Genomic DNA, 12473 nt, shown 5'->3' with positions numbered 1-12473 from the left:
AATGCAAGTGTATATATTGAAGATTTGGGTTTACTTTTTCACTTAATAAACAGTATTATGCTATGGAAGCTCTTAATTGTGTTTTAATGAGATAACTGGCCATATCTTGCCTGGAGAGGAGTTGTATTACCACTTAGCCTGACCTTGAGGGGGAGACCACTGTGGAGAGAGGGACGCAATTCCAGAGGAGTCTCTTGCATGGAGAATCCTGTGTAGTGATCCAAAAGCATTTTGACCCCTAGCAGGTCGAGGCGTGGAGATGAGCGCGTCATACAGCTGTCTGTGGATACGTGTCATTACCCACTTTCACGGGTGTTTTTTGGAAGAAATAGCTGTTTTTAAACACCATTTTGGACTATTTCCATCTGTATTAACCTCCTTAGCGGTATTCCCGAGTGTAGCTCGGGGTAAAATTTGAGTACCAAGAGCAGTAACCCCGAGCTACACTCGGGCTTACCATGCGGCGTTCTCCGGGGGTCCCTGCAGCACTTACCTCCTCCGGCCAATGCCGGCATCCGGCTTCCATGTTCCGGTCCCTGTGACATCGGGACGTACGGGCGCCGGGACCGGCGGGAAATTTGAAATTTTTTAAAAATTTAACTTTTGCTGTCATTGCTGTTTCAATGCATTTCACATATATTTTGTCCCTACTGCTTTGTCCTGCGCCCTGCCTGCATTTTGACTGTTCTTTCTGCCTGGAAACTTAGAAAAGTCCATGGCGTCCAAAAAGCGTCCCTTTACGTCAAAAGCGGTTTTAGAACAGCGATAGTAAATCAGAACCACTTGCAGAATTGAGTGATAATGATTCGTGGGGGAAATTCGTCATCAGACACTGAAAACGATTTTGCAACTTTGCTCAGCGATGTGCGAATTTGCCTCTGTATTTCAAATTTCAGTGTTTTTGGTTTGATTATATTATTGAATTAAATTTATTATTATTATATTATTATTTTTTATGATTATTTATTAAATTATAATTTATGATTTCGTGTTTCAAGTTTTATCATATCCGGAATGTTTACTAGACTCTTGTTCGGACAGATTTCAGTGAGTTATTCCTAAAAATGACAGGCCTACAATAAAAAAACTACATATTTCCATGCAAAAAAATGGTACCGCTTTCAGCACAAAAAAAATCGGAAAGAATCATACCGCCAAGGAGGTTAAAGGAACATGCGTTGTTCCCGAATATTCATGATGTTCACGTTTGTGATAGTTTATAAGCACCATCACGCATGCGTTTTTGTGTTTGTTATTGTTGAACATTGGTTTTGCATTTTTTGCTTATTTGTTTTTTCATTTGTATGTGTACACGTGTTTTTTCTGATTGTCCTTATTTGGAATTATTGGTCTCATTTGGACTTTTTTATTTTTACCATCACCTAGACCAGCAATGGGCAAACTACGGCCCGCGGGCCGTATACGGCCCGGCGCACCTTTTAATCCGGCCCGCGGAGCGTGATGTGAGGCTGTCAGGATGTGTGTAGGCGGGGCAGCGTGACGAACGTGAGGGGAGCTAGGCTCCTCTCACAGTCCTCCCTGAAGACCGGAACGGCGCGGGAACACGGCGAGAGGAACACGCGGAGCAAAGGTAAGTAAATTGACACAGGGGGGACTTACTATAGGGGGGATGAATTACAATGGGGGATGAATTACTATATGGGGGATGAATTACTATGGGGGATGAATTACTATATGGGGGATGAATTACTATGGGGGATGAATTACTATGGGGGATGAATTACTATGAGGGATGAATTACTATGGGGGATGAATTACTATATGGGGGATGAATTACTATGGGGGATGAATTACTATGAGGGATGAATTACTATGGGGGATGAATTACTATATGGGGGATGAATTACTATGGGGGATGAATTACTATGGGGGATGAATTACTATATGGGGGATGAATTACTATATGGGGGATGAATTACTATGGGGAATGATTTACTATGGGGGATGAATTACTATGGGGGATGAATTACTATATGGGGGATGAATTACTATGGGGGATGAATTACTATGAGGGATGAATTACTATGGGGGATGAATTACTATATGGGGGATGAATTACTATGGGGGATGAATTACTATGGGGGATGAATTACTATATGGGGGATGAATTACTATGGGGGATGAATTACTATGAGGGATGAATTACTATGGGGGATGAATTACTATATGGGGGATGAATTACTATGGGGGATGAATTACTATGAGGGATGAATTACTATGGGGGATGAATTACTATATGGGGATGAATTGCTATGGGGGATGAATTACTATGGGGGATGAATTACTATATGGGGGATGAATTACTATGGGGGATGAATTACTATATCGGGGATGAATTACTATATGGGGGATGAATTACTATGGGGGATGAATTACTATATGGGGGATGAATTACTATGGGGGATGAATTACTATATGGGGGATGAATTACTATGGGGGATGAATTACTATATGGGGGATGAATTACTATGGGGGATGAATTACTATATGGGGGATGAATTACTATATGGGGGATGAATTACTATGGGGGATGAATTACTATGGGGGAATATTACTATACTTACTATGGATGACACATACACATCATTCATCTACTCTTGGTCCGGCCCCCGGGTCCAATATATGAACCCATTGCGGCCCTCAAGTCAAAAAGTTTGCCCACCCCTGACCTAGACCCTATCAGGGTCATTTTTGGGCACTATTATGTAATAGTCACACTTGGACTATTTTTGCACACTTATATCATTTATAGATCCTATTGGGATCATTTGACTTATTCAGTAGTGTGATTACTGGAGTTTATTCACTTGTTTCTTGATCACATCTTCTTTTTCACTTATTCCTGATCCTTGTGAGATCATGGTTTATGTTTAGGATTTACAGCCCATAGGCTGTACTTTGTAATATTAGTCACTTTATATATATCAGTCACTTTGTTTTATGTCGCTTATATATGCGATTTATTTATAATATTATATGTTTCATGTGCATTTTTACTTTATGAGTCTTTTTTGGTGTTAGCGCTACATCATTTTTTCCATTAACTGTGCGCTGCCATGTGTATCATTTTCATAGGCGTTTGGGGAGCGTTAAAAGCGCCCCTCAAACGCCTGCCTACAAAGCTAGTGTGATCTTAGCCTGTTTTTTTTTTCTTTTGTAACAGCTCAGCATTCAGAATACCAATGATGACGTGATTACCTTGCTTGTTTTGAAAGTTGCTGTAATGAATTTCAATCCGGATATATTTAGGGTCACCTTCGGTGCCTATGGGAACTCCCATATCTGGTGGAAAATCAAAGACCTATAGTGAAGAAAAAAGGATCATGACCATGGAGGAGAGGAAAAATTGCAGAGGATTGGTCTTCACTGCCTCACAGTAGATCCCGACATTTTGCTCATTGAGCTGCCTAGCTAAAATTTACTTTAAAAGAACTACGCTTTTTTTTCTTTACAGGATGTATTTTTTATGGGTTTATTTAGGCTAGTTTAGCTTGTTTAATGTAGTATTGTATAGTTTTTGTTTTGTTTTTTTTTGTGTATTTGGTTGTTATTTGTGTGCTGCTCCTTTTAACTTTTATTATACATTTGTCACTGTCTTTTTTTCTCATTTCTCCTTAACCTCATCCTTTATATTTTATAAAAAAAATGGGTAATATATTATTATTTTTTTGTGTCCTAAAATTAACTTTAACTGAAATTTGGCACTTGATAAACCCTTATGCTAATATGGTGTGACATAAAATATTGAAACTACCCCCCTTTTATTCTCCAGGATCTCTGCTTTCAGAAAATATAGGATGTTTCAGGGGTGCTAAATAATCTTCAAGCCTAAAAGGAGTTCTAAACATGAACAAAAAATTGGCAGTGGCCAATCAGTGATCACATGGTCGGGACCTCGTACAGAGGTCCCGTCCGACGATCGGTGTTTCACTGTGTCCGGAGGACACAGCGAGCACCGGATCGCGGTGCTGCGCGCTACCAGGGAGCGCGCACAAGCAGGGTGCGGGGAGGCCGACCCTGCACTGCCACCATCCGGTCGTTTATATACAACAGCCGGATGGGAGGTGGTTAACACAGTTTCACTTTCATGGACTTTACATTTTGATCATTCACGGATGTTTTTTTGTATTTGTGATTCACATTTATATGTTAATATATTGAATGATTATTAGGATTGAATATATTGTTTATGCACATGATATTTTTTATCACTGGTAATATATTCGCTTTATTTTTGTGTAATAATTTCACCATAAGGATATACTCCTGTTTATGGGTCATTTATCACTGAGCACTATTATGTTGACACAAGTGGCACAATTAGCATGAATTTATCTATGGTTATGACTTAGGTTGATATAGCGCTTCACTAATTTATGTATGTTTATCTCCATAGAGTAATATTGATTTTTTTCTCCCTGAGTGTTTTGGAACTTCGAGCGTCGTGCTACAAAACGCTCAGGTGTGAATGGGGCCTAAAGCTCAGGTTCCACAGCTAATGGATACAGAAGTTGTTCACCGGTTCATGTCAGGTTTACATCAGGTTCAGGACAGGATCAGCTCTCAGGATTGTCCTGGTCCCACATATGCGGCTTCCCATAGAAGTCAATGAGACAGTAATCCGCACCTGAACCGGACCGCACTGCTCAGAAATCGTACAGGACTCTTTTTCAAACCGCACTGAATCCGAACTGAATTCTCACCGCCAGTGCATCGGACATATGTGAACAGGCACCATAGGAAGCAATGTTTTTTTAAATGTCATGCGGATTGGATGCGGTTCAAACCGAATCCAATCCACATATATGTGAACCGGCACTTAATTCCAATTAGTGTCTGTGTATAAATAGTCAATGAGTTTGTTATCTCTCACGTGGATGCCCTGAGCAGGCTAAATACTGAGCCATGTGGAGCAGAAAACTGTCAAAAGACCTGCATAACAAGGTAATGGAACTCTATAAAGATGGAAAAGGATATAAAAAGATATCAAAAGCCTTGAATATTCGGAAGTTGTGGAAAGTTCAGGGATCTCTTGATACTAAGCCAAGGTCAGGTAGACCAAGAAAGATTGCAGCCACAACTGTCAGAAGAATTGTTTGGGATACAAAACAAATACTCACAGGTGATCTCAGGAGAAATACAGACTGCTCTGGAAAAAGAACCAAAATTTCAAATTTTTTTGCCAGGGTATGCAAACCGTTGAGCTCAACTGTAGTTACTAGAAGTGTTGTACTGCAGTAAATCATAAATCCAACCAATAAATTATTGAATTTCTCTGTTCAAAATTACATAGTTACATAGTTAGTCTGGCTGAAAAAAGACAAATGTCCATCCAGTTCAACCATAGCAAAAAAAAAAGTTATAATCCTACACCCACAGTTGATCCAGACCAGGGGCGGAATGACCATTTGACCACTTGGGCACTGCCCGAGGGCCTGGGGTCAGTAGGGGTCCCCATGAGATGCCCCTGGTACCTTTTTCATTGGCTTTTTTGGGTGTGGGCAAGGACACAGGGGCCCCATGATCCCCTATTGCCCGGGGACCCCATGAGTTGTCGGTCTGCCCCTGATCCAGAGGAAGGCAAAAAAACCAGCAAAGCATGATCCAATTTGCTCCTGCAGGGAAAAAAATTCCTTCCTGATCCCCCGAGAGGCGATCGGATATTCCCTGGATCAAAATGCCGATATATAACAAAAAATCACGTGTTGGTTTAGCTAATCATTTTTTTTTGCATTTTAATTCCTTATGAACCTCATAACTTGGTGGACTGCAGTTGTGTGCCCTTCCCCTACATATCATACACTAAGATGTCTTCTTCCTCATTTCAGAATCTTGGGAGGTACGCCTACAACCTGGAAGTTCGGGGATTAGTATGGATGGTGGATCAGCAGTGACAAGTACAGCAGGTAAGTGTTTTTGGGTCGGGATGGTGGGTTGTAATTGTACTGATGTGTATTTTATCTTAATGCTTTGAATGACTACTTTTGAGGAGTTTCCATAACCTTCAGAAGCCTTTTAAATGTATTTTGACAAATTTTCCTGCCTATTGCAAAAAGTTTCTAAAAAAAATCTGAGGAACCCTAATTGCATATTAATGATTCCATTTACAACAGATTGGCCAGGAAGCCCAAATACAAGTCTGTTGGCTAATTGGCCAAATATTTACCATGCATTTTAAAAGGATATTGGCCGGCAAATGTTTGCCACCACATTCAGCTGCTCAAGAAAGATTGTAAGGATGGTAAGGTTGTTTTGCACACAAATCAATGCATTCCGTAATACTGACCTCTCCACCGACTGCCCACCCGAACATGGAGTTCATGCACTTGGCGTATCTGGTGTCACTGCCATAACAAGATCCGATCTCTGACGAGAAATGAAGGTTGTTGCCACATCCATAAATCAGAATGTGATGAACTATCCCAATGCTGTCAGGGTCTTGAATTACCTCATACTGTAACATGTAAAGGTAAAAAGAATTAATTGTCCGTATATGTATACTGTATTTATACACTGGTCCTGGAGTCGGGCTTTGAATGGTGTATACTTTGTTCTCTCTCTCCTCTCTCTTTCTCTTTCCTTTCTCTCCTCACTCTCTCCTCTCTCCCTATCCTCTCTGTCTCTTTCTCTCTCTCTCCTCTCTTTCCTTTCTCTCCTCTCTCCCTATCCCCTCTCTCTCCTCTCTTTCATCTCTCTCTCCTCTCTCCCTATCCTCTCTGTCTCTCTCTCTCCTCTCTCTCTTTCGCTTTCTCCTCACTCTCTCTCTCTCTCCTTATCCCCTCACTCACTCCCTACCCCCTTTCTTTCTCTCCTCTCTCCCTACCCCCCTCTCTCTTTCTCTCCTCACTCTCTCCTCTCTCCCTACCCCCCTCTCTCTCCCTATACCCCCTCTCTCTCCCTATCCACCTCTCTCTCTCTCCTCACTCTCTCCTCTCTCCCTATCCCCCCTCTCTCTCCCTACCCCCCCTCTCTCCCTATACCCCCTCTCTCTCCCTATCCACCTCTCTCTCTCTCCTCACTCTCTCCTCTCTCCCTATCCCCCCCTCTCTCCCTATCCCCCCCTCTCTCTCCCTACCCCCCCTCTCTTTCCCTATCCACCTCTCTCTCTCTCCTCACTCTCTCCTCTCTCCCTATCCCCCCTCTCTCTCCCTACCCCCCTCTCTCTCCCTACCCCCTCTCTCTCCCTATTCACCTCTCTCTCTCTCTCTCCTCACTCTCTCCTCTCTCCCTATCCCCCCCTCTCTCCCTATCCCCCCCCCTCTCTCCCTACCCCCCCCTCTTTCCCTATCCACCTCTCTCTCTCTCCTCACTCTCTCCTCTCTCCCTATCCCCCCTCTCTCTCCCTACCCCCCTCTCTCTCCCTACCCCCTCTCTCTCCCTATTCACCTCTCTCTCTCTCTCTCCTCACTCTCTCCTCTCTCCCTATCCCCCCTCTCTCTCCCTATCCCCCCCTCTCTCTCTCCCTACCCCCCTCTCTCTCCCTATCCCCCCTCTCTCTCCCCTATACCCCCTCTCTCTCCCTACCCCCCTCTCTCTCTCCCTATACCCCCTCTATCTCCCTATCCCCCCTCTCTCTTTCTCTCCTCACTCTCCCCTCTCTCCCTACCCCCCTCTCTCTCCCTACCCCCCCTCTCTTCTCTCCCTCTCCTCTCCCCCCCCTATCTCTCTCTCTTTCCTCTCTCTCCTCACTCTCTCCCTACCCCCTTTCCTCTCATTCTCTCCTCTCTCCCCATCATCCCTACCCCCCCCCCCTCTCTCCCTATCCTGTCTCTCTCTCACTACCCTCTCTCTCTCTCTCCCTCCCTCTCTCTCTCTCTCTCTCTCCCTCCCTCTCTCTCTCCCCCTACCCCCCTCTCTCTTTCTCTCCTCACTCTCTCCCTATTCCCCCCTCTCTCTCTTCTCTCTCTCTTCTCTCCTCTCTCTCTCTCTATTGGCTTTGCTTCTAAATGGTTCTAAGTGCAAAAATAAGCAAATATGCTGAAATTAGTTTTTATTTTCCTGGCATGTGATTGGGTATTCTTTGAAAAGTGAATTTTCACTACATTCACTAAACCAAGAAATAATTCCAGTATGGCACTTTCCTCCACTTCAATACCCGTCCAGAAAGGAGCTATGCTCTTAGCCCTGGCATTTGGAGAGCTCTTTAGTTGAGAACTACACACTAGAAAAGACATCCAATCCGGATTCTCACTTGATAAAAGTGTTCCTGCACTCCTCACCCCCTTTGTTCTACCAATGATTTTATTGCTCTCTCTCCCCATTGAGGAGATGCCCCCCCCCATCACTGTAACAAGAAGAGAGATGAAGTTCCTACAAAAAGAGCCAAGCAACAAATAAGGGACATTTCAGTAACATAGAGAAACATTAGCTCCTCTGTCTGGATTTTATTCTGGATTTTATTGGAGACAGTGTCCCCAGCTGGAGACATTTCCCTTTGTTTCCTGTCCCCAGTTGGTTTTTAGAAAGAAAGAAAAACCTGATGATGGTCCTAACCCTTCCACATTCTTGAAAGAAATGTTGACCAGAATTTGCATTTGAATGGTTGCGTTTTTAGGTGGCTTTTGCTGTTTTTACATGTTGGAAGTTCCTTCACACGTTTGACTCTTTAGTGTTGTATTATTATTACAGATAGTTATATAGCGCCGTCAATTTACAAAGATATATTGCCAAGTCACATCAGTCCCTAACCCTCAAGGAGTGTACAATCTAAGGTCCCTAACTCACATTCATACATACACATACTAGGGACAATTTAGACAGGAGCCAATTCACCTACCAGCATGTCTTTGGAGTGTGGAAGGAAACCGGAGTACCCAGAGGAAACCCACGCAGTCACAGGGGGTACATGCAAACGCCAGGCAGGTGGTGCCATGGTTGGGATTCTAACGAACAATCCTAGTACTGCCAGGCGGAATGTTAATCATTTAGCCACTGTGCTGCCCCATATAAAAATCTATATAAAGCTTCCAACTGTCAAACTTGGAGCTCAGCTCCTTTTCATAATTATTCTTAATCCTTTGGCAAATTTTAAGGACCTCACCCTAACTATATGGTGCTTGGTAGATACATTTGGCATTGGGATGAAGGTACAGGCATACGTTGTATCGTCAACTGGAATCAGGAACTGTTGGGGGAAAAAAGAGAACATGTTCAACATGAATGACTTTTCTGTAAAGTTACACTAGAAGTAGAAGTTCTGTGTATTGCAGCATCAGGAATGTATTCATGCAGACTAGTATAGTTATAGAACACTCCACCTTTAATGATGGGGATCCACTTTATGTTGGATGTGTGGAGGAAGACAGGAGGTGATTTGTAAATACATTCAGTTTCAAGAGGACATATTATACATCATGTTATTTTAGGTGGAGGTCATTTTGGTTACATTTTGTCCCAGCTTACAATTTTTGTGGCGTTTGTTGGTACCATTCGAGCATTCGGACACTGCCCGAGGGCCCGGGGTCAGTAGGGAGCCCCATGAAATGCCCCTGGTATCTTTTTATAGGCTTTTTTGGGTGTGCTTTGAGTGTGGGCAAAGACACAGGGGCCCCATGATCCCCTATTGCCCGGGGGCCTCATGAGTTGTCAGTCCGTCCCTGGTTGGTACTTACATCATTAAGTTTGAATTCATAAGGGATCAGAATGTCAGGGTCTACCACTTCTTTAAGGATTTCCAGGAAAAAGAAAGACTTTCTATAGGTATTTTCCTCTGAAAATGTGAACTCATGATCTTCTCCATGCACGATAATCACTCTAATGGTGTCATTCTAGAACAAAATAGTTCAGAAAAGTTATAATATAAAATCCCAAAGTTAAACAACATTAGTATTATAGAAATATACAAGTTTCAAAGGAATTTACCAATAAAGTGTCACACAACTGATCCACTCATCCTCCACTTCTATGCAACCAAACGTTTTTCAGAAGATTTATATTGTTCTGTCTCTGCACAGACTATCCCCTATCCAGTCTATCATGAATGCTGCTGCTAGATTTATCAATCCCTCAGCTGCCCCTCTCTGCCAATCCCTCCCCTGGCTTCCAATCACCCAGCACAGATTTAATTTAATATACTAAGAACATACAAAGCCATCCACTTTGCCCCGAGCTGCCCCATGAACCTTGTCTCAAACTATCACCCAAACCATCCTCTTTGCTCGTCCCAAGACCTCCTGCTCTCTAGCTTCCTTGTCACCACCTTCTATGCTCACCTCCAGAACATCTCCCATCCTCTGGAACTCCCTACCTTGATCAGTTTAGTTATCTCCAATTCTATCCTCCTTTAGAAAGTCCCAGACAACCAGTCATCTGTGTTGTGTTTGTGTTGGGACAGCTTGCATGGGTTCCAGGAAAGCTGCTTTGGGATACTGTCTGGTCTGGTGCTTTTCTTAGTGCACATCTGTGACTTTATTGTCCCTATCCTTTCAAAAGTGTTTATTTTTTTTGCAAGCCCTGAGGGACAAGTTTGGCTATGCATCTGTTGAATGAAACGGTCAGATGAATGGTCAGATGAAACCAAAATAGAACTGTTTGGTAGAAACACAACTCGTCGTGTTTGGAGGAGAGAGAATGCTGAGTTGCATCCAAAGAACACCATACCTACTGTGAAGCATGGGGGTGGCAACATCATGCTTTGGGGCTGTTTCTCCGCAAAGGGACCAGGAAGACTGATCCATGTACAGGACAGAATGAATGGGGCCATGTATCATGAGATTTTGAGTGCAAACCTCCTTCCATCAGCAAGGGCATTGAAGATGAAACGTGGCTGGGTCTTCCAACATCACAATGATCCCAAACATACCGCCCAGGCAATGAAGGAGTGGCTTCGTAAGAAGCATTTCAAGGTCCTGAAGTGGCCTAGCCAGTCTCCAGATCTCAACCCCATAGAAACCTTTGGAGGGAGTTGAAAGTCCGTGTTGCCCAGCGACAGCCCCAAAACATCACTGCTCTAGAGGAGATCTGCATGGAGGATGGGCCAACATACCAGCAACAGTGTGTGCCAACCTTGTGAAGACTTACAGGAAACGTCTGACCTCTGTCATTGCCAACAAAGGATATATAACAAAGTATAGAGATGAACTTTTGATATTGACCAAATACTTATTTTCCACTATAATTTGCAAATAAATTCTTTCCAAATCAGCCAATGTGATTGTCTGGATTTTTTTTCTCATTTTGTCTCTCATAGTTGAGGTCTACCTATGATGCCAATTACAGGCCTCTCTCATCTTTGTAAGTGGGAAAACTTGCACAATTGGTGGCTGACTACTTTTTTGCCCCACTGTTATTGTTGTTAATGAACGATAACATAGTCACATCAAGGCAACATTTCACATGCTGATGAAGGGGTCCTGCAAGACTCTGAAAAGTTTCCTTGCTGTAACTATGTGATCGTTCATTAAAACTTTTGGACCCATATTGGTGATCCTCGGTGTGCTGGTGACATTCTCCCTTGATGATTCTGTTCGGTTCCAGCCAACAGTCATTGCAGCACCCACTTATACACACCGCCATTTTTATTGCAGGAACCTGTGCGTTTGGATTGCACACTTGAATAGTTTCAGGCACACCACTTGACAGAGCCAGCAGCATGATATTAAGGATCTTTTTAGCTGTCTGTAAGGGATATTCAGACCACCACTGTATGGGTTACATTCTTTCTACTGACCACTAATGTAAGGGGCATTTTTCCTTCCTAATGGCTTGGGTAAGGGTTCCCCAAGACCTGAAAATGATATTAGGGTTTCATCTAGGGTTAAAAATGTTGAGCGAGGCTGGTCTAATAAACATTTTATATACAGCAGTGTATGGCCGTGTACAATTGGTTTTACATGAAATTTTGGAATGTATTTTATATTTCATACACAATAAAATTATACATTTTTATACATTTGGTATAAGTCCTCAGTGTTGCACCAAAAATCCATCTTTTTAGCACTTTGTAAATTAAAAATAAATAAAGCTGCTGTTGAGTAAGGCGTCTTTCAGATGAGCTGACCGATCATGTCCGCCTATCAGTTTTTCAGGTGGATCCAATTGGATCTTCCATTCTTCTCTATGAAGCAGAGGGTGCAAATGGGCATGTGTCTGTTTACACCCGCCGATATCCAATCCGATCCTATCTACTGAAAACAGCGTTCCTTTCCATCTAGTAGATCAGATGGCAGTCGGGTGTAACCAAACAGGTGGTCCATTTACATCTGACTGTCCGTAGAGGACTGTGTCTCTCTCTGCTCTACATAAGTGGAGTGGACATGGACCAGCCATCTGCCTGCTCAGCGGAGATCAGCGGACAGACTCCTAGCAGAGCCCCATGTGGAAGGGGCCTAAAAATGAAGCCTAAAAACATAAAGCACCCATACATTTCTGATCAGTGGTGCGCTTGGGTTCAGTTTGGAAGTTAGCTGTCATTGCTGGGCCAATGCTCTACGGGTGGGAGATTCCCCACCCCA

The 12473-nt window shown here is 43.1% G+C and overlaps 1 protein-coding gene across 1 annotated transcript in view; it reads right to left on the bottom strand.

Annotated features, from left to right (window-relative positions):
• Positions 1-12473, bottom strand: part of LOC149449389 (DBH-like monooxygenase protein 2) — a 50804-nt gene that overhangs the window by 31320 nt on the left and 7011 nt on the right. Inside the window, exons 3-6 of the mRNA XM_089693307.1 lie at positions 9633-9788; positions 9062-9145; positions 6308-6475; positions 3220-3322 (exon numbers count right to left, since the gene is read on the bottom strand). Coding sequence (XP_089549433.1) covers positions 3220-3322; positions 6308-6475; positions 9062-9145; positions 9633-9788 — 511 coding nt within the window. The remainder of the gene's footprint in view (positions 1-3219; positions 3323-6307; positions 6476-9061; positions 9146-9632; positions 9789-12473) is intronic.

Source organism: Staurois parvus, unplaced genomic scaffold (genome assembly GCF_062004578.1).
Source record: "Staurois parvus isolate SC_StPar_1 unplaced genomic scaffold, SC_StPar_1.0 ptg000621l, whole genome shotgun sequence".
NCBI lineage: Eukaryota > Metazoa > Chordata > Amphibia > Anura > Ranidae > Staurois > Staurois parvus.
This window is presented reverse-complemented; position numbering and strand designations above follow the sequence as displayed.